Genomic DNA, 22,488 nt, shown 5'->3' with positions numbered 1-22,488 from the left:
ATTTGACATGTTACATCATTTCATTTAAGACAAAGAACCTGTTATGTGCTGAATGAACACTGTCCTGGTGAATTGAGAAGTTTTAATTTTGTGAGCAAAACATATGAAAAAGTATGTCTCCATCAGTTAAGTAGATCTATTCTGAGTGTGCTCTTAAGCTTTATAAGACTGAAATTTTCCACCAAATTAATAAGTAAATTTTTTAATAAAATGTATGTTGCCCCTTTGGAGTTAGAACTGTGTATATGGTTGTGCAAAATGATAGTTACATTTTTGACAGTTTGTGTGTTTTGTTGAAGGGCATTTGGTCCACTTTGGTGCCATGAGGACATCACACCCAAAAATCAGAATTCAAAGAGTGCTGAACAACTCACCAATTTTCTACGTCATGTTGTATCCGTTTTCAGAGATTCCAAATCAGGTACTTCATCCTATTTCTACAAAGCCCACTTTCAGCATTTTTCTGTAACGGAGCTCATTCTCCCCGTATAGCTACACACTGTGCATGTATTTATGTGTGCATGTGTGTGTATGTGTGTAAAATCCTCCATTTGGCAGCAGTAGCCAAGGAATATTCGTAGGGGGTATTGAAGCTTTTTCAGGTGTGCCTAACTTAATGATAGTTAATGTCACATATAGCTGCATGACGCTCTATCAGATGATTGCCCCAGTGTCTGTTCTCTTTGCTTCATTTCCCTCACCACAACACAACTGTGCCTATATTAATTTTATTTAAAGACGGCCATGAGAAAGAAATTTTATTTGCTGTCATCAGACTCAACTGGGAGAAAATGGTCTGTCTTGCAAACTGGGTATTTTTTAAGTAAGAATAATTTTTCAGTAAAATGTTTTTGGCTTTAAAAGTATTTGCTGACAAGTCCTGTGCCAGTGACCACTCAATATTCTGAACACGGTCTGATGCTAATTTAGGCACTAGTAGCCGCACAATATTCAAGCCCTTAGCTGGATTCCATTCAGATCAGCTTGGCCAGGGCTGATATGTCTGTGAAATTCAAATTTGGTTCCTCAGCCTGATAAACAGCTCTCTCTGCCTTTTCTCACTCAGCAGGCTGGCCATAGTAAATATGTCTCACTGGCTCTTCCGGCTGCTCTGATAATTAGCACATTTTACAGTTTGAAACATTACAGATAAGCCACATATCTTTTCATTATCAGAGGATACATGCTAAGAAACAAAAAATACTGTTAAACTGAAATGGGAAAGTTGTTCCCAGAATGGAATTGCCATTTCTTGTTTTGAGTTTCCCCTTTGGAATTTCTCTGAAGTATTAAGACTGCTTTTATTGGTATTTCCCCCACTTAAAAGTCTTTTCAGTAGCCTTAAAGGAGAAGTTTTGTGATGCTTGTGAACTCTTCATCTGTGCAAAACTCTTGACGGCATGCTGCTGCTGCTGCTAAGTCCCTTCAGTTGTGTCCGACTCTGCGTAACCCTATGGACAGCAGCCCACCAGGCTCCTCTGTCCACAGGATTCTCTAGGCAAGAATATTGGAGTGGGTTGCCATTTCCTTCTCCGCTTGATGGTATAAAGATACTAAAAATGAGAAAAAGTATGAATGCCATATATAGCATGTTCTCAGAGCATGCTTCAGGCTGCTTAGAACATTCTGGTCTTCCCTGGTGGCTCAGACAGTAAAGCGTCTGCCCACAGTGCAGGAGACCCGGCTTCAATCCCTGGATTGGGAAGATCCCCTGGAGAAGGAAATGGCAACCCACTCCAGGACTCTTGCCTGGAAAATTCCATGGACAGAGGAGCCTGGTAGGCCACAGTCCCTGGGGTTGCAAAGAGTTGGACATGACCGAGCAATCTCACTTTCACTTAGAATATTCTGTGTCTTTCCACATCTTTCTCAAGATATTTTTACTCCAATTTTCTTGAACGTGGCTGCTTTCTGCCTACTTCCAATATAGCACAATAAGATGTGTTCCTGGAAACGCTTGTATTAGTCAGGGTAGCATAGCTGCTGTAATAAATAACCCCCAAAGCTCAGAGACCTCACACGAGAGGCTGTTTCTGGATCTCATAACAGTTCAGTGTGGACGTTTGGGAGCAGCTTTCCACCCAGTGCTTCAGGGACCACCCCTTATTCTGTGCCTCTGCCATCAGCTAGGCTCAGAGGCCTCTACTCAACCCTCTATGTCCAGAGGCAGGTGGAGGAACAGAGTGGTGGAGAGTCACCCCAGAGGAGTTTGCCTGCTAGCCTTGAGCGTGGCATCCAGCGCATCTCCCCGTGTCCCACTGGCCAGAACCCAAGCCCAAGGTCACATCTGACTGTGAGGAGGACTGAGAAATGTGGCTTCTCTGTGTAAGAGGGAGGAAAGGAAACCTTTTTCTTTTCTCTGTTGTTGTTGTTTAGTTGCTCGGTTGTGTCCGACTCTTTGTGGCCCCATGGACTGTAGCCCGCCAGGCTCCTCTGTCCATGGGGTTCTCCAGGCAAGAATACTGGAGTGGGTTGCCCTTTCCTCCTCCAGGGGATCTTCTCTACCCAGGGATTGAACCCAAATCTCCTGCATTGGCAGTTGGGTTCTTTACCACTGAGCACCTAGGAAGCTTCTTCTTTTCTCTGCCACTCATTAAATAGCTTTTCCCAAAGGACATCATCTTAGGGGGTTGGGGGTCAGCAGTCCTACTAGAACACTTCCAACAGTATGATTTATTTTTTCATTTTTTTAAAGATTTTTTTGGCCACATTGTGTGGCATGTGAGATCGTAGGTCCCTGACCAGGAACTGAACCCACGCTCCCAGGCAGTGTGAGTGCAGAGTCTTAACCAGTGGACCACCAAACAGTGTGATTTAAAGAAGTTTTTATTCATCGCCATGGGACCTCACCTCCACATATAAAATGGCTTAAATAGAAAAATATGTTTTGAAAAGCAAAATAAAGATGTAAAAAATGATTTTGAAATATCCATTCATAGGTTGTGAACTGCCTTTAAGGGTTAAATCTTGTGTTTCCTACCCTGACCGTGTCTAAGTCTGTTTTCCAGGACACTTGGTTGACGCTGCAGGAGCATTGTCTTATTTGGTGTACTACGTGTCCCAGGGCTCAACCAGTCAGGCAGCAGCACCAGGAACAGTAACACTGAATTTTCCCTCCTGGTCCACATTCGTGGAACCATCAAATGTGCCCCCAGAGCCTCTCCATCACGGAGACAGCACAAATCGCTGTTTTGATCAGGTCCACTGACTCGCGTAGCCTGATTTTTCTGCACATAAAGAGGTGCAACAAATGGGGGATTTAATGGCCCAGAATTCAGACATGGATTTTCCCTTCTGTTTTCATTTTATTATGATCAGATGGTTTTTTGAGGGCTGAGATTACCTTGATGCTGTTGGAAGAACAAGCACTCAGGAGGTGAAAGTTGAACCAGTCCCTGCCTTCTTTGCAGTGCCTGCACCTCCACATCTGCCTGTTTATGGACGATTCTGAAAAACAGGGAGTTTGGCCCAGGCTTTGGTTGCACTTGCGTACATGCGTGTATATGTGCTAAGTCGCTTCAGTTATGTCTGACTCTGTGTGACCCTATGGACTGTAGCCCACCAGGCTCCTCTGTCCATGGGGTTCTCCAGGCAAGAATACTGGAGTGGGTTGCCATGCCCTTCTCCAGGGGATCTTCCCAGCCCAGGGATCAAACCCATGTCTCTTACGTCTCCTGCATGGGGAGGAGGGTTCTTTACCACTAGTGCCACCTGGCTGGTCAGATCCACTCATCACTTGCCTCTTCATTCACGAGACTTGTGTCTAACAGATTCTCGTATGACAAAGGAGCGAACATATCCTATGTGAAAAGTGCAGAAGAATGATGCCAAACAGTAGCAGCACAATAACTAATAATACATTTATAAGCACCAGTGATCTGTCAGACACCACTCTAAGCCCTTTCTAAGTTGATTTTCACCACCACTCTTTGAGGTGGATGCTCTGATTCACAAGGTAAAGACAAGGAAACAGGGTCACAGAGAATAAATTTCTTTCCCAGCATCCCAAATCTCTCATTTTAAATCAGGACCATATTGCTCTGAAGCTTTCTACTCCACAAAGCTTGCTCCAAACTCTTTATATTCCACTGTGCTCCTTTAAGATTGATTCAGATTTGGTTTTAATTTGTTATTTTATTGAAGTATAGCTGCTCTACAATGCTGTGTTAAAGTGAACATTTCTACTGTATAGCGACGTGAACCAGGCTTATATATACACATGTCCCCTCTTTTTTGGATTTCCTTCCCATTCAGGTCACCACTGACCACTGAGTAGAGTTCCCTGCGCGATAGAGCCGGTTCTCATTAGTTATAGGAATTCCCAGATGGTGCTACTGGTAAAGAACCCGCCTGCCAGTGCTGGAGACGTAAGAGATGCCAGTTGGATATGGTCGGAAAGATCCCCTGGAGGAAGAAATGGCAGCGCACTTCAGTATTCTCGCCTGGAGAATCCCATGGACACAGGAGCCTGGCGGGATCCAGTCCATGGTGTCGCAAAAGGGGAAGCAACTTGACACACAGTCATTAGCTATCTGTTTTATACATAGCAGTGTGTCTGTCGATCCCAATCACAGGGTTCATTTTTAAATAAGTACCACCAACAGGGGGCGCTGTGCAGTCAGCCTGCCCTAAGCGCACAGATGACTGGTGGCCTCTGTTAGCAGCGGAGTGCTGACCTGCTCCTGCCCCTGTGCCCTAGGTTTCCACCTGGAGCAGCACCTGAGTGAAGTGGCGCTGCAGACGGCCCTCGCCAGCTCTTCCCGGCACTATGCCGGCCGGTCCTTCCAGATATTCCGGGCCCTGAAACAACCTCTGTCAGCGCACGCCTTGTCGGACCTCCTCTCCAGGCTGGTGGAGGTGATTGGCGAGCACGGAGATGAGATTCAGGTACAGAAGGAAAGCTAGGGCAGTCACCCTTCTCTGCATGCAGAGATGAGGAGTTAATGACTTTCTTTGAACTTTCTTCCTCCTGCCAATTATCCCAGCCATTCAGACATGTATAATTTATTTAAAAATTCTAGAGGCTGACTTTTGTTTTTACAAATCTCTCTCCAGAGGGGGTGCTGTTCTAGAAATTCAGTGGACACTTTTATTGAGCCAATAACTGAAATCCTTTGGCGACTCTTTGTTTTTATTGATTTTGTTTGGTGGGGCCTGGGGGAGGTATTTTGTCTTGTTTTTGTCTTTTTACTAACAACCTGAGATGCGGTTGTGCAGCCTGCTCACCCAGAGAAGGGGAGGGGGGTTCTATTGTGTCTGTGCAGAGCACCACTCCTGTCTGTATGGCTGGCCTTCCATAAACTGAGAAAAGCTAAAGAAATAGTGGACAGAGTAGATGCCCCAACAGGACCCTGTGGACTGTGGAACTCGGAGACTGGAGAGCTGAACAGTTGGAAAGCCAAGGGCATTACAAGCTCTGTAGCTGAGGCCAAGCCCTTCTTTTCCATCAGAAATGTTCTGCATCTCAGAGGGCTGTACATCTGGAGACTTCAGCTTTTTTCTCTCCTCTGGCCATTGGATGCGCACTTTAGAATGCCCCAAATCACAGCTCTTCTCATCCTTTATCTCTTAATATCTGGCTTCCAGATGTTGCCACTCTGTATTTCAAATGCCCACCGTCCCCCTCAGCAAGGGGCCATGCTTGCCCACTGTAGCCTTACCCACCCTGTTGGGTTTTGAATGAGACTGATCTGTTGAAAACCTCACATCTAGGGAAAGAAATCATCATGATTACCTGCTAACTCCTAAGCCATCTGAATTTCCTAAGTAGCCCTTAAAATTTCTTTGTAAATTAAAGTAGCCATGACTATCCAGCTTTCAAAGATGGTATCAGTATTTGAATAAAGTTTGTATCCATTAAATTTATCTTCAAGATGCTAGCAGTAATTGTAAGTGGCACAGAATGTTGTCTTTGTGTGTCTGGCAGGGTTATGTCATGGAAGCCCTTCTTACCCTGGAAGCTGCCGTGGACAACTTGTCTGACTGCTTGAAGAACACTGATCTCTTAACTGTACTATCTCGGTGAGTATCAGCTAAACAATATTTTAAAATCAGATACACTGTACTGAATATTTTGTAGAAGCTTAGACTTTGGGCAAAGTCTAAAGAACAAATCTGGTTTTTTTGAAGTCTGTTTGTGACCCGAGAAAGTATGTATGACATTTCCTTCAGTTTAAAAAAAATAAAAAAGGAAATTACAACAGACACATATATACACAGGAAGTTAGACAATGTGTTATTTCTAAGTAATACAAATATTAGTTTTTTTCAATTTCCTATTTCTATGAGTATTTTTCATATTTTATATAATTATCCTATTTATCACATTTTATAGAAACAAGCTAAGCATTCTTTTTTAAATGCATATATGCAAGACTTATCTGATCCATCGCCATAAAAACATTTGAAATAAATGTTGATTTTACTTGAAATTTCTACCTTCTTTTTTAGTTTTTAATTCCTTTTGTTCCTGTCAATGTTTAATAACCCATTTAAAATCATTCACAGTTTCATATTCTATTTGGAAAATTAAGCTCATCTTGCTTGAAATTGAATCAGTAATGTTATAGTAGGTTGGGCCTTGTTTCATTTTTAAGGTGAACATTTTTATAATAGGTAATTTTAGTGTAATTACTAACATCATATATATTTATCTGTATAAACCCACAGGTTAATTTATATCAGTAAAAATTCAGCAACAATGTTGATAGAAATAGACTTAGAAATCATTTTTCATAAATTTTATAAGTGCAAAAATTGTCCTTTAACACAAGCATTTACATTTTTCTTTCTAGATATTTCTGTATCTGTTCTTTTTTTCAGTCAGTTAATAGAGTATTAACATTTATACCTATTAGATACATTTTATTTCATAATTATTCTCACCTAAATTCAAACAAAAATTAAATGAATGATCAGTAAACTTTAGAGCCAACTGCTTATTTCTTTAACTTTTCAATAAGTTAAAGTCAGTATTTGGTTTTGTTTTGTTAGTGAGGATTGTTCCAGTTAAGTTTGGTTTTTCACAGCATTATGTTTAAGAATAAGGAAACATATTCCTTTTCATTTAAGAATGTGGAAAAAAATGATTAGAAAGTAATATTTCCAAGGAATGATTTCCCCACGTTGTTGATGGATCTTAAAAGGACTAGCCTTTCACTGAAATGCACTGGATTCCTACTGAACTCTTTAATTTTTATACCCAGCTCTTCATCACCAGACTTAAGCTCTAACACTAAACTGACAGCTAGCAGAAAGAGCACAGGACAACTCAATGTGAACCCTGGGGCAGCTAGCAGCAACACAGCAACTGCAGAACGCAGCCGGCATCAAAGGAGCTTCTCTGTGCCCAAGAAGTTCGGTGTTGTTGACCGGTCCTCAGACCCACCTCGGAGTGCCACCCTGGACAGAATTCAGGCCTGTACCCAACAAGGCCTCTCCTCGAAAACCAGAAGCTCGTCCTCCTTGAAGGACAGCCTCACTGACCCATCACACATAAACCATCCAACCAACCTGTTGGCCACCATCTTTTGGGTCACGGTGGCTTTGATGGAATCTGATTTTGAGTTTGAATACCTAATGGCCCTGAGGCTGCTGAACAGACTGCTGGCTCACATGCCACTTGATAAAGCTGAGAACCGAGAAAAACTAGAGAAACTCCAGGCGCAGCTCAAGTGGGCAGACTTTTCAGGGTTGCAGCAGCTGCTGTTGAAGGGGTTCACCTCTCTCACCACCACCGACCTTACCTTGCAGCTGTTCAGTTTGCTGACACCAGTGTCCAAAGTATCCATGGTGGACTCATCTCAAGCCATTGGTAAAGCTCACACTCTTCAGTTCTGGTCATGGTGGAACGTGTGTTTAGTGTAATAAGATAATGTGGGCTTAGCCCTTTTAATGATTGTGTTTAAAAATGGTTCTTTGGGAATAGTTTTTCTTTTAAAATTTGTATAGAAGTTTTTCTTTAATTTTTTTTAAATTTATTTTTTAACGTGCTGGGTCTTTGCTGCAAGCAGGCTTTCTCCAGTTGCGGCAAGTGGGGGCTACTCTTCATTGTGGTGGCTTCTCTTGTTGCGGAGCACGGGCTCAAGGGTGCGTGAGCTTCCGCAGTTGTGGCACATCAGCTCAGTAGTTGCTGCTCCCAGGCTCTGGAGCGCAGGCTCAATAGTTGTGGCGAATGGGCTTAGTTGCTCTGCAGCATGTGGCATCTTCTTGGACCGGGGATCGAACTTGGGTCTCCTACATTGACAGGAGGATTCTCCACCACTGAGCCACTAGGGAAGCCCTGTATAAGTCTTAACTAGGTCTATTGTAGATGTTTTTAAGGCAGTCGCATAAAAGGGGCAAGAATAATACAGGAGACTTTTCTTTCTGCTTTCCAGATCACATTGCAGACAGTGCTAGTTTATTCCACTGCTCTTATACAGACATTTTCTCTTAACTCTTAAATCTTTTATTTTTCTGAGCCTTTATTTTCCTCTTGAAAATTCCTTTGGTTCCCTGTTGTTTTGAATTAAATCAGCAAACCAAATTTTTAATACCATGGCATGTGGCCCACAATTCTTTCCAGGAAGCCAAAGCTTAATACAGTAGAACTAAGCTGCTCCTCATCATTTCAAAGAATCTTTCTGATAAATTGATTGGCCTGTGTCTTTTCAAACAAGTTTTCCTTGAAATACATTTTTTTGATAAAAACTTCAAACTAGTGCTCCAGTTCATTTTAATCCACTTTTTAAAATCTATGCCAACAATCATTCTTATTTGCAACAGTCGATAGCATGACAGCACCGTACCTGAAAACTGCGAATCTACTTCAGTGCCTGCTTTGAACGGATGCCATTGTGGTTGTACATTTATCATGGATTTTATGTTAGATCAAAGTTACTTCAAAAGGCTGCTTTTGCATCTCCTCGGAATAAAATCTATAATAGGTCTTCCTGCTGTTAATGGCTCAAATGCCCCATATTCACATGTCTCTGTTTGTATCTTCTCTAATCCAGGGTTTCCACTGAATGTCTTGTGTCTTCTGCCCCAGCTGATACAGCATTTTGAAAACCCCAACCAGTTCTGTAAGGATGTAGCTGAGAGAATCGCTCAGGTATGCCTTAAGGCTTCACCCTCAGGCAGATCCAAGACCCGATGTTGGACAGCGGTTACCGGGCTTGGGGTGATACATTTCATAAACCTGAAGATACTAACTGATATCACTAGTAATTCACGTTTCTGGGTGGCCGAGTCACATGGTCATTTCATTATTAAGTAAAATAAGTGGGAAAAAATCTGGTGAAAATTAAATCACTAAGTATTCTGCAGCTGCCCCCAAAAATGTATTGATCAGTTTTCCAGGCTGCTGGGGTTTAGAGCAAAATTGCTAACATTTCTTTCTTATTCATCAGGCTGTTGTATCACTAGTTGACTTTCTTCTTGTAAAAGGTTTGTTTGGAAGAGAAGAACCCCAAACTTTCCAATCTTGCACACGTCATGACTCTTTATAAAACACACAGCTATACGAGGGACTGTGCCACGTGGGTCAATGTGGTCTGCCGGTACCTTCATGAAGCCTATGCTGACATCACCTTGAATATGGTTACCTACCTGGCAGAGGTAAGTTCCTGAATTGAGGATAAAATCTATTATAGTTTCTATGGGTAAAATAGTGGGCTTCCCTCATAGCTCAGTTGGTAAAGAATCTGCCTGCAATGCAGGTGACCCAGGTTCAGGTTCGATTCCTGGGTCGGGATGATCCCCTGGAGAAGGAAATGGCAATCCACTCCAATATTCTTGCCTGAAAAATCCCGTGGACAGAGGAGCCTGGCAGGCTGACAAGAATCAGACACAACTTAGTGACTAAACCACCACCATGGGTAAAATATGTATGTGAAACTGGTAATAAGACACTTAACCTCGTTTATTGATCATGTATTCACTTACTATATATTATCATAGATGCTGTATAGAATCAGTTAAAACAACTGATTCTCACAATAACTCAGTGATTATAACAGAGAATCTGAGAATCAGCCGGGTTTAGTAATCTACAAGTGTAAGGTGTCAGAGCAGGCTTTGAAATGATACATAGCTGCCTCCAAAGCATAAACTCCTTTTTACTACCCTGGTTCCTGTCAGCACATGCCAGAGACAGGAAGATTTTATTCAAATTACTCTGGGTGTTCAGATCTTATTTAAGGACTTAACTGTGTTTAGTGGTTGTGTGCTCTGAACTCATTAACAAAGCATATATTTTTGAAGATACTCATTTTTCCACACAATAGATTTGTGTAATTATTTCCTCATTTGTTAACGGATCAGTTTTTTCGGCCACTTTTGATGTGGAATTTCAGCATTTCTTTGAATAGTTTCTATTACCTTTTAGTTTTGGACAGTAACTTTTTTCATTATGTCTGTCACATCAATTTGCTTATTATTTTTCTTTCCTTTTTGAAAATATCATTGACTTCTTTCTTGATTATAAAAGCAGTATGTGTTTGTAGCAGAAAATTCAGAAGGTACAGAACAGTAAAAAAAAAAGAAACAAAAAATAATCCAAAATAATGAAAATTATCCAGAGAGAAACACTAGAAAGATTTTGTTGGGTGTCCTTCTTATGTTATTTGTCTAACACACACCCATTTACATCAGTGTTAGCATCATTTATTATATAGAAACTATATATTCCTTCTTTATTATTTCACTTAATATAGCTAATATCTTTTACTGTCTTTAAAAACATTCTATTGAATACATACTATTTCATCATATGGATTACCATAATTTATGTATCCATTTCCCTAGTGTTTGATATTTAAATTGCTCACAGAACTTGTTTTGTGTGGGATTTTCCTCTTTTTTTTTTTTTTTTTTTAACCATTATAAATAATGCCTTGGTGAAATCTCATACATAAATCTTAGTATCTGTCTCTAGGTTTGGAAAAGTTCCTAAAAATGTAATTATTATTTCAAAAGATATGAACCCTTGTAGTTATCTTGATCTCAACTGCCAGATTATCCAAGTTAACATTTCCACCAATGATTTCTACCCCTCCTATATCCTCCCCAGTACTATCATCAATTTGATAACTTATAAATGTATCTCTTTTGTTTTCGTTTGTAATTTTCAGTCACTGTTGGTGTTTGATGCTTTCCTGTTGAGGTTTATTTTGTTGTATTCCATTGTGTGAATTTTTTTTAGGTCTTTAAAAAAATTTTGTATAAGCATTTTTCTTTCTTAAAAGAGCTTTTATTTACTTATTTGTTAGGCTGTGCTGCATGGCATTGTGGGATCTTAGTTTCCCAAGCAGGAATCACACCCGGTGCCCCTGCTGTGGAAGCACAGAGTCTTAACCACGGGGCCACCGGGGAAGTCCCTGAATATTATATTTATATATCAGACCTACAGCTTTGCCTTTGATAACATCTCCGCCTCTTCAGTAGTTAGGGTTTTCTTTTCCTTCTAAGGAAATGTGCAGTCATAAAGGTACTAGGAGACCTTGGTGCTTCTGTGTGGAGATCTGGTGTCTGATGACTCAGCCTGTGCGTTGCCCCCACAGCTTCTGGAGAAGGGCCTCCCCAGCGTGCAGCAGCCCCTCCTGCAGGTGATCTACAGCCTGCTCAGCTACATGGACCTTTCTGTCGTTCCTGTAAAGCAGTTCAACGTGGAAGTTCTGAAGACCATTGAAAAATACGTGCAGGTGAGTATTGAACCAGGATGTTTCCAGACAGTCATCCCAGAAAGACAGCTTTTGCACAGAGCTCGTACTTGGCCACAGTTATATGGGTGCCAGGCTACATGTTCATTTATCGATGTCCATAACACACTGAGAGCGGCCAAGACGGTGGCTGACCACCACCCTGAGCGGCATCCTGAGGAGAAAGACAGGACCAGGCCGCGGTGTGTTCCTGAGCCTTCAGAAGACACGTCTCTGCCTCCTGAGCTTAAAGGCCGGATACTGAAAGCATGTTCCGGCTTGGGGGGCAGGGGCAGGGTCTTGTTTGAGGGGTTCTATTTCAAAGGAGAAGGAAGAAGCAACTTGTGTGTGCCTGGTTCTAGACTAGGTGTTTTAGATGAGAACGGTTAATTCAGAGGTGAAAATTGTCACTTAGGGTCGAAGGAACTAAGGCTAAGAAATCGGCATACTTCTACTTGAAAATACTCCAGCAAAGAAAACATACTGTGTACTTGGTGAGTTTCAGAGTTCAAGGACAAATGCTCGGTTTTCTCTTGTTAAACTCATTGACTAAGCCTGACAATTTTAAACATTTTTTTCCCCCAATCTTCACTTCACCAGTCACATTACTTGCAGAATTTGCAAATGCTAAAAATGATTTTCAAGCTTTTTTTTTTCCTCCAAGTGGCATTGCTCCAATAACAGTTGTACCATGAGGTAGATGTTCGTTATCGCTTTCTCACTTGACACTCACGAGAGACAGGGTCAGTTCACATCTTGACCCTTGTTCAAAAAAAAAAAATTGTTTTATTAGACTACCTGTTCTTAGTCCTGTGGATCATCCCTGTACTTGAGATCTTATCTTGAATGGTGGCTAATTTCATATCAAACCATGACCTCCCTTGTGCAGAATTTAAGAATGAAGGGAATGCGTTTTACTTCATGTGCTTTTATTCCAAGTCCTAGGCAAATAATAACATTTATCAGGCTGGTTATCCATGTTCAGTATTTTTATGGGAGAAGTGTCTCGGTGTGCCTGGGAGTCGTCAGACACAGAGATGGTGAAACACAGTGACACGGACAGGAAGAGTAGGAGTTTGATGAGGAAGGGGTGGAAGGGCATCCCAGGATGAGAGGACACCATGAGGAAAGGCACAGAGGCTAGAGACATCGGCCGGTATGGCGAATTCCGGGGGAGATTGCCCATGTAGGGCTTGCTCAGAGTGTGGACTCCTCCTTGTCCACCAGGGGGAGCTCTTGAAGACGTTTAAGCGGGGAAGTGGCTTGAGCTGAAGATTTTGGAAAGATCACGGTAGCTGGAATGGGTTTGATGGACCCAAGGAGAGGCTCCAAGTGGGGAAACCAGTTAAGAGACCACTGAAATAGTCCAGGGAGGATTCAGCTGAGTCCGTGCCAAAAGGAATGGAGGTGGGCAGGGGTTGGCGTCAGATTCTCAGGGGGGGAGGGAAGAGGAGGGTGAAGAATGGTTCCCAGACTCCAGGGTTAGGTCACGAGAAGAGGGCTAAGGGCAGAGGTCAGACGCCTAGGAAGCAAATGGAGCAGAAAGAGCCAGAGAAGCAGGAAGCGTGGATGGAAACTGGAGGCAGGGAGAATCTTGAGGGGTAAGGAAACAGTAGCATATCTGCAATGAAGGGTGGAGATTTTTTGTTTTGTTTTGCTTTTCAAATTAAGGAAGTATCTCATTAGCAAAAGTGGTACCCTGTTATTTTAACCTTCTGTTTATTTAAATGTGGACAAAACTGGTCTTTTTTATTTGCTTATTTCCTAAATGTAGCTCCTCTTACAGATAAATTATCTTTTTTATGTCATTTGCCTTTTGCTTACCAAAGAATTTCCTGCACTGTTTTAAATTAGTGAGTTCTGACAGGTCATGAGAAGTTTCAGTAGCTAGGAGCATGTTAGTTTTTTTTTTTAATGAAATAATTTCTTAAGTATTGACAGACTGTTTCATTTCCTTCAGAGCATTCACTGGAGAGAAGCTCTGAATATTTTGAAGCTGGTGGTTTCTCGATCTGCCAGCCTAGTTTTGCCTTCCTACCAACACAGTGACCTCTCAAAGATAGAAATACATCGAGTGTGGACGAGCTCATCCAAGGAATTACCTGGAAAAACCCTAGACTTCCACTTTGATATTTCAGAGGTATGTTAATGTTTCCATAAACTTTAGCATGAATACATAGTGGCAAAGTTCAAAACTAGCCGCCTAGAGAAGGGGAGACTTATATTTATGTCAAATGAAAGCTTCTAAGGCCTAATGAGGTTCTATTTTTTTTTCTTTTTTAAGAACATATTCACAGGGGCTCTCATTTGGCAGCTTTTAAAAATAGAAGCTAGCCTCAGTTATATAAAAACAATTCCACAGAAAAGACAATTTTTAAAAAGGAATGATCTTAAGCATTTTAAACCATGACCTTCACTCATTCTTTATCTGACTGCTGCCATGTCCTGTCTGGTATCTGTAACCTTGTTTCCTGAACTGTAGCCAAACCAGTGAATGACCGAGATTTATGGAATCTGCCCTTATGGTCATTTCCCCAAGCCACACTGCTTTTTTCTCTTTAATATTTTTTTTAAGTTGATATGTTGTATTTTCATTTTTATTAAGTTCCAATTTTTTTGGTGGGGTCACATGGCATTCAGGATTATAGTTGCCCGACCAGGGATCAAACCCACGGCCCCTGCAGTGGGCACATGGCGTTCTAAAAACCGGACCATCAGGGAAGTCTCCCACAATGCTTTTTTCAGTGCCACTATTTAAATTCTTGGCTTAAGAAAGAAGGGAATGTGGAGAGAAGAGACCTATGAACGGAACTAAGGAGTCAGGAAGAAAAGAGGACACCAAATAGTCCAATTTACCTGCTGGTCCATGAACAAACTTTTGGAAACCTGCACTTAAGTGTGTTAGTCTAAGATATAAAAATACATTTGCTTTCCTGTCTCTCTTACCCCATGACCGATAAGCCCCCTAAAGCAGAAACCGTGGTCTGTCCACTTTGTAATTACGGTCTGTACAGTGTCTAATGCATGAACGTACTTCATACATATTCTTCAGCTTGGCTGAATCCATCAGTTCACTAAAGGAATAACCTAGGTCTGCTGACATGCAACTTCCTGGCTCAGTTGTAGCCAGATTGGGTTTTTTCAGTCGTCTCATTGACCATTCAACACTCAGGATGAGACACTGTTTATTGCTACTGTTGTGATATTTATATGACATTAAGGTATCAAATCAATATTTTTCCATTTTAAACAGTTTATATTGCTAGGGTAGGAGAGGGGCACTTACTCTTTTACTAAAGTTTATTCTGTTCCAAAGAGGTACAGAAGACCTGTAGCCAGTCAGCTACACGCCCCAGATACCCAGGTGCTCCAGAAAGATGGGCCTGGAGAGACAGGTGGAACACTCCCAGCCAGTGTCTCTCATCTCTGAATGTGGGCCTGTGAACAGGTTTCTGCAGAGACCCCCTTGTGGCTGAAGTTTGAGAGGTGCTGCCTACCCAGCTACCACATTACAGACCTCTCAGGAGTGAAATTTCTTAAATGTTGCCCAAGATCCTGGCCCTGACTGTTTCCTTTAAATAATTGAAATCATTGATTTAAATAAATTTTTAAATACTTGAGAGCATAAGATTGGCAATTATTGGCAGGTTGGGATGAGGGGAAGGAATTTTGATCTTGTTATAAGAAAGTCTTTCAAGCTTAAACATCTGAAAGTAATTTGCTTCCCTGTATGCTTCTTTTCTCATCTTTATAGTCATTTGTGAAGTGTATTTAAGAACAAGCAATTGGATTTGTTTTCAGCTGCTCAAGAGGGTGGGAAGGGGTTGAAGATGCAAAATGGTTTGTGTGTTAGTCACTCAGTTGTGTCTGAGTCTTTGCAACCTCAGAGACTGTAGCTTGCCAGGCTCCTCTTTCCATGGAATTCTCCAGGCAAGAACACTGGAGTGGGTAGTCATTCCCTTCTCCAGGGTATCTTCCCAACCCAGGGGTTGAACCTCAGTCTCCCGCACTGAAGGTGGATTCTTTACCATCTGAGCCACCAGGGAAGCAAAATGGTTTAGAATGTGTTCTTGAACATCAGGGAAATGATCCTCCACATAACACTGAACTTCTCTACGTTTTCATCAAATAAGCAGTTCTTGGTGGCTGCTGGGAGACCGAGCCATGTACCAAGGACTGTGGATGAGAGAGAATGCATGCTTCTCTTCTCTCTCCCTGCAGACACCTATCATTGGGAGACGGTATGATGAACTACAGAACTCCTCTGGGCGTGACGGGAAGCCCAGGCCCATGGCCGTCACCCGGAGTGCATCCTCCACCTCCTCGGGCTCCAACTCCAACGTCCTTGTCCCTGTCAGCTGGAAAAGGCCCCAGTACTCCCAGGTAAAGAGTCCTCGACTTGCAGGGTTGGACAGGAGCTTAGGGGCCCTATAGAACCCAGCTGTGATATGCGATTTGGGCAGCCACCCTCCTGATGTCACCCACTTGGGCATCAGCACTTCAGTGATGAGCTCATGGCATCCGTATTCCAAGGGGACCTCTTTACTCTTTGAACAGTTCATTATGTTGAGTTGAAGTCTGACACTCTGTTGCTTCTACTTATTGATCCTAGTTCTCTTAAGGCTTAGAAAATGCAATCAGATCTCTCACGTGGCAGCCCTTCAGACACTTAACCTACCCCCTCTTCCACTCACCCAGATGAGGCCTCTTTCCTCCAAATAATACATCCTAGTTCTCCCGACCAATCCTCTGTGGCAGGGCTGCACGCTGTCCTGCGAGCCGGCCCTGGATCCGGGTTCATGCAAGGCTGACATGAGCAGAGCAGGCGCCCAGATTTCTCCATGCTTGCGTTGTCTCTGTTCACTCTATGGGTGATTGATGTCAAGTGAAACCTGTGTATTATTTAGGGCTGTCTGGGTGACATGCGCCAGAAGCCCAGTGAAAAACTGCCTGAAGTGAAAAAGGAACGTGTTCACTTCCGTATCGCGGCTTCAAGTGGAGCTGGATTCTAGCACACAGAATCCTTAGACCCTTTCCCTCCTCCTCACGGCCCCACCTTCCTGTCCCAAAGTCCTGCTTTCCTCTCTGCTAACTTCATCCTCAGGCAGGTTCTTCCCTGTGAGGCACCAGCGACCTCTGGCAGCTCCAGATTTACATGGTCTTTGCCTCTGACCATTTCAGGGTAGAGGCCTTCCCTCCCTGACATCTGCAGGAATCCTAGAGAAAATTAAAGTGTTAGTTGCTCAGCCGTGTCTGACTCTTGGCTGACCCCCATGGACTGTAGCCCGCCAGGCTTCTCAGTCCATGGGATTTTCCAGGCAAGAATACTGGAGTGGGTTGCCATTCCCTTCTCCAGTGGATCTTCCCAACCCAGGGATCAAACCCGGGTCTCCTGCATTGCAGGCAGATTGTGTACTGTCTGAGCCACCAGGGAAGCCTCATTCTAGAGAAAGGATTCTTGCAATCCCTACGAGGGAGGAAAAGTGTCCCCTGGTGGGAGAAGAGCCGTCCCAAGATGAAAGAGGAGCTGCATTACCGGGAGGAGAAGTGGATGCTGTGCAGAGCTGGCCCTGGATCCGGCTGTGTAAAACCCTTAGTGTGCACGCCCAGCAGGACTCATCCTCACTCTCAGAGGCTGGGAAGACGGAGCCCTCAGTGCAGCCCCCTGCTGGAGCCAAGCTGGTTCTCAGCGGGTGTTCACTGTGGGTTGAACAGAGAACCCGCTCTACCCTCTTGGGGGTTTGGAAAGAGAAAACATATGCACAGCCCCATTCCATGATCCTCTGTATTTCCTTCCCAGAATTTCAAAATGCCCACTAAAACCTAGAGAAAGAGGTTAATGAATCTGCTGCCATTCTTCATCATCAAGGTCCTCCTGTCTTTGACCTTGAAGTGACACCATATTGAGTGTCTCAAGAAGGATGCAGGGAACTGAGTTACATCAAGAAGGAAAATCTGTGAATGATCCTGGCCTCCTTGTAGGCTCCATATTAACTTAAATCAGGTTAAAAAGGAAAAAAAAAATCATTTTCAAGCGACTAGGGTGATTAAGAGTGGCTCTGAAGCACGTTGATGTTTTTTAGGCTCTGGTTACTCATCTTTTTCATTCTCAACTCACCCATCATTCTGAGACCTACTTTATCTATGTCATTGGAAAATGTGATGATTTGCGGAAGAATCCCAATGCTTAAAGAACTGAAAAGTAAGGTTTATGAAGAAAAGCAAAAGGAATTGAATCTGTTTAACTATAGGAAGGATAAGTTGAGAAAGATTTAACATGCCTTGCAAATAATCAAATTTAATTCTGCAGAAAGTAAAGCTATCTTCCCATTTGGGGTAAAGAGATTTGAATTGTAACATAAGAGATTTAATTTAGGTGTAAGGAAGGGCTTGCTAATGACTGAAAGTTGTAGCACACAAGAAAGATGACCAAGGGGAGTAATGAGTATCTGCTGAGAACCAAGGGATTGACTTTCATATCCTCTCCCTTAGGAATGTTCAGATCAGCACTGTCCAGTAGACATACAATGTGAGCCTCATTTAAATATTTCTAACAGTCATCTTCTGAAAAAAGTAAAAAAATAAAAAAGGTCAAGTTAATTTTAGTAACATTTTAGCTAATATAGCTAAAATATTTTTCAGCATATAATCAGTATATAATCATTGATGAGCTATTTCACACTCTTCTTTCATACTAGATCTTCATGTGTTTTACATCTCTCTGTTCTCACTGGGTACATCTCAGGTAATTAGCCCTGTGTGGCTGATGGCCACAGGATTAGAGCAGATTTGATTACAGGTCCCCAGATTAAAACCTGTGTGCTTCTTTTCCAGAAGAGGACCAAAGAAAAGTTGGTGCACGTCCTTTCTCTGTGTGGCCAGGAAGTAGGATTAAGCAAGAATCCATCAGTAAGTTCTGTCATGGGTCATATTTATTTTGGTATAGTTATGGCTTTTGCTTTTGGTCATGTAGTTTAGAGGATTCAACTATGAATTACAAGTATGATATCCATCATCTTGATCAATCTCTTAGACTTCTCTCCACACTATGATTTTTAATCTTTAGTTTAGAAACACTGAAAGATGTTATTGGCTGTCTGCTCCAGTGGGCAAATAGAAACTCAAGCTGGTAAATAAAATCGCGTTATTTTTATTTTTTAGTATCTTTTTAAAGAATATACCCAGACTTTCTTAAAATAGGTATATGTGACTGTCTCCTGCACTACTGTACATGATATACATTCCTTTGGCATATAATTTTACCCTGTACACACATTTCTTAATGTGATGTCACTATTTTACTCGTGTAAAGGTGAAAACAGTGATGTGTTTTTTTCTTGCATAAACTTCTGATATTACAGTTGGAAAAAAATATATACCATTGGGCTTTGAAATAAAATGAAAAAGTAACAGAAGTTAACTTCTGAAGCTTTTTAGAAAATTAAAATTGTGTGTGCGAACACTGTGGCAAAAGGTTTGGTTTTGCAAGGTATTTTTATTTCATCTGTATTACAGCATCTTTATTAGTAACCAGAAAAGAAGATCGCAAACCAAGTTATTTTCAAGTAAAGAAGCAGCAAACAGTTTCTCTGTGGAGTTGCTTTTAAGATTCCAAAATGTATATGCTAATGTAGTTCATGACTCGGTGAAATATGAGAGACTTATAGGTTCCTAGAGTAAAGGCTGATACTTATTATCATCCTGGAATGTGCTCTAGCAAGAAAGAAGCATTGCCTCCTTTGAAGTCACCTTCCAAGTTGCTGACTGGTGGGTTTGCTGCTGCTCCTGTGACATCACTGAGGGCAGAGGGACCAGGGATGACAACAGGGAGGGCGGACGGAGCCTCCCAGCCCACCAGGAAGGGGAATGGCGGCCTTTATCTCTGCAGCAGCAAAGCCAGCGAGGGCCATTTCTCTCCATCCCTGTGGTTACACTTTCCCCTTCAGATCCCAACTGCCTGCTTCTGTGCTGTGGCCTTTCAAGCTAGAATTGTTTACTGTGTTACAAATAAGAAAAGCCACACTAACTAGAAAAGGGAGCATTCAGCTGAGGAAATCAGAGTGCTAGTCTCTCCGTGGATGGACCTAGAGACTGTCATAGAGTGAAGTAAGTCAGAAAGAGAAGAACAAATACCATGTAATGCCACTTATATGTGGAACCTAGAAAAATGGTACAAGTGAACTTATTTGCAAAGCAGACACAGAGACACAGATGTAGGAACAAATATGGATACCAAGCAGGGAAGGATGGGTGGGATGAACTGGGAGACTGGGATTGACAATATATACACTATTGATTAAAAGACGCTTACTCCTTGGAAGGAAAGTTATGACCAACCTAGATAGCATATTCAAAAGCAGAGACATTACTTTGCCAACAAAGGTCCGTCTAGTCAAGGTTATGGTTTTTCCAGTAGTCATGAGAGTTGGACTGTGAAGAAAGCTGAGTGCCGAAGAATTGATGCTTTTGAACTGTGGTGTTGGAGAAGACTCTTGAGAGTCCCTTGGACTGCAAAGAGATCCAACCAGTCCTTTCTAAAGGAGATCAGTCCTTGGTGTTCTTTGGAAGGAATGATGCTAAAGCTGAAACTCCAGTACTTTGGCCACCTCATGCAAAGAGTTGACTCATTGGAAAAGACTCTGATGCTGGGAGGGATTGGGGGCAGGAGGAGAAGGGGACGACAGAGGATGAGATGGCTGGATGGCATCACTAACTCAATGGACGTGAGTCTGAGTGAACTCCGGGAGTTGGTGATAGACAGGGAGGCCTGGTGTGCTGCGATTCATGGGGTTGCAAAGAGTCAGACATGACTGAGCGACAACCGACACTATTCATTCTATGTATAAAATACTAATTTAATAGATGACTAATGAGAAGCTCCTGTATAGCACAGGGAACTCCACTCAGTGCTCTGTAGTCACCTAGTGGGAAGGAAATCTAAAGAAGAGGGGATATATACACACATATAACTGATTCACTTTGCTATACAGTAGAAACTAACACAACTTTACAAAGCAGCTATATTCCAATTTAAAAAAAAAATTCTAGTCTCTCCTCTCTCCCTGACTAGGTGGCTGGTCGTCAGTGCTGTTTATCTTGTGCACCCATTTGCAGTCCCTGTACAGACTGTGTGTTGTGCCATTTTATAAAAACCTAGTGCAAATCCTATGACTGTTCCTAAAACACTGGAGGAAAAAGAAAGTATATTTAAAATCCATTTACTTTTTCCTTTTGAGAGACAATTGTTATATTTAAATTCTTATAAATGAATTTTTACTTTCAAGGAAGACCAAGAGGTTACAATGGTTAAATTAAAAGAACATTGTTCATTTTGTTTAATATCAGTCTATGTTCAGGAGAGGCTGCATAGCAAAACATGTAGATTTATTTCAAGTCTATTATTCCAAAGAAGTTATATTAAAATGGCCCAAGAAAAATGAACCTATACATATAATTTTAAAAGGTTGACATACTAAAATTTTAGTAGAAAAAAAAGTTTTGTTTAAATCAACAGGACAGGAATTTGAGTGTGAATTCTGAACACAGCTGCTCAGCTTCTCTTTTGGAATTCAAATGAACAAGTTCTGTACTTCTTGACTTAGGTTTCTTTTTCTTTACCAGTTCCTGGTTTATCTCTCAAAGGGTTAAATCCTTTGCTCTCACAGTTCATTCTATAGTAACATATTTTGTTGGCATCAGTAGTCCTTAAAATCTTACATGATAATATGTATGTGATGTGTATGTGTATGCCAATCTATACAGTTTCTAACCTTGGTCAGTGTAGAAACAATGGAAAATTTCTTGGGTGCTGTAGACTGTCTGTGAACACAGACACGCTCAGTTGAAACACACACAATGTAGGATCCAGTCTTAATTAAGAAGCAACTATTTGACTCAAACATTTTCCTAGTACATGAACTTGCGTCTTTGCAACGTTTAATCTGAAGGCACCTGTCCAACATAAATAATAGAAGAACATTCTAAAAATACCCACTCAAGGAATTAGGTGTGTACTGGAAATGCAGTGCTACGAGAAGCCAGTTACGGGTCCTGTAGCTCAGCCACCGAAAGGAGAGTCGTTTCTCAGGAGCGGCCTCTCGGTTCACAGGTGGTCTTCTCGTCGTGCGGGGACCTGGACCTGCTGGAGCATCAGGCGAGCCTGGTGTCGTCCGAGGACGGCGCCCGGGAGCAGGAGAACATGGACGACACCAACAGCGAGCAGCAGTTCCGGGTCTTCAGAGACTTCGACTTTCTAGACGTGGAGCTGGAGGATGGAGAGGTAGGCACAGGCTCAGTGAAAACCATCCGCTCAGCCTTTTTCTTTCTACCTGCTAAATAGTGAGTTCTTTAATTAGAAAGCTTGTAAACTTTATTTTGGATCAGTTTATTTAAAGTATAGCAGCTTAACTTGGGCAGAAAGTCACCCCACCCTTCCTGTCTGAGCCCAGGGCCAAAGTGGTTCCAAGTTCTTTCTAAATGGCAGAGATCTGACTTTGAATGGCCACAAGGAGACTGTGTGTGTGTCTAGTCCAAAGGTGAACTTAAAAACCAGAAACACTGATGGTCTCAGCCTGTTCTCTGGTGCCTGGGAAAAACAGGCAAAGCATTTAATTATTTTAAGCGTGAAGTTGCTCTTACGTGATGATTTCAAAGCTTGCCTGCTACAGCCTGCAATTGGAGCCCGAGGGCCTGGCATCTTTGTGCTGTTTGAAATCCTCAGAACTTGAAACTAGATTTAACGTATAAGAGCTCCTGGCTCTGCTTTTGGCTGGTTTTTGACACCTGGAGCATCTGAATTCAAGTCTGA

General features: G+C 42.1%; 2 protein-coding genes across 11 annotated transcripts in view; one reads left to right on the top strand and one right to left on the bottom strand.

The window, feature by feature from the left end:
* Positions 1-22,488, top strand: part of FRY (FRY microtubule binding protein) — a 323,252-nt gene that overhangs the window by 270,602 nt on the left and 30,162 nt on the right. For all 4 annotated transcript variants that reach the window (XM_040267100.1, XM_040267099.1, XM_040267101.1 and 1 more), the window contains 11 exons: positions 300-421; positions 4,700-4,887; positions 5,927-6,021; positions 7,206-7,813; positions 8,997-9,094; positions 9,430-9,600; positions 11,544-11,684; positions 13,642-13,821; positions 15,903-16,064; positions 18,516-18,590; positions 21,790-21,960. In XM_040267100.1, coding sequence (XP_040123034.1) covers positions 300-421; positions 4,700-4,887; positions 5,927-6,021; positions 7,206-7,813; positions 8,997-9,094; positions 9,430-9,600; positions 11,544-11,684; positions 13,642-13,821; positions 15,903-16,064; positions 18,516-18,590; positions 21,790-21,960 — 2,011 coding nt within the window. The remainder of the gene's footprint in view (positions 1-299; positions 422-4,699; positions 4,888-5,926; positions 6,022-7,205; positions 7,814-8,996; positions 9,095-9,429; positions 9,601-11,543; positions 11,685-13,641; positions 13,822-15,902; positions 16,065-18,515; positions 18,591-21,789; positions 21,961-22,488) is intronic.
* ZAR1L (zygote arrest 1 like) overlaps positions 20,983-22,488 on the bottom strand; it is a 90,837-nt gene continuing 89,331 nt past the window's right edge. For 3 of the 7 annotated variants that reach the window (XR_005725689.1, XR_005725691.1, XR_005725692.1), the window contains one exon: positions 20,983-21,945. The gene's annotated coding sequence lies outside the window, so the exon portion shown is untranslated. The remainder of the gene's footprint in view (positions 21,946-22,488) is intronic. The other 4 variants (XR_005725688.1, XR_005725690.1, XR_005725693.1 and 1 more) reach the window with 2 other exon arrangements.

The sequence above is a fragment of the Oryx dammah genome, unplaced genomic scaffold (assembly GCF_014754425.2).
Source record: "Oryx dammah isolate SB20612 unplaced genomic scaffold, SCBI_Odam_1.1 HiC_scaffold_24, whole genome shotgun sequence".
NCBI classification, from domain to species: Eukaryota; Metazoa; Chordata; class Mammalia; order Artiodactyla; family Bovidae; genus Oryx; species Oryx dammah.
The sequence above is the reverse complement of the archived record's forward strand: the minus strand, read 5'-3'. Positions and strand labels throughout refer to the sequence as shown.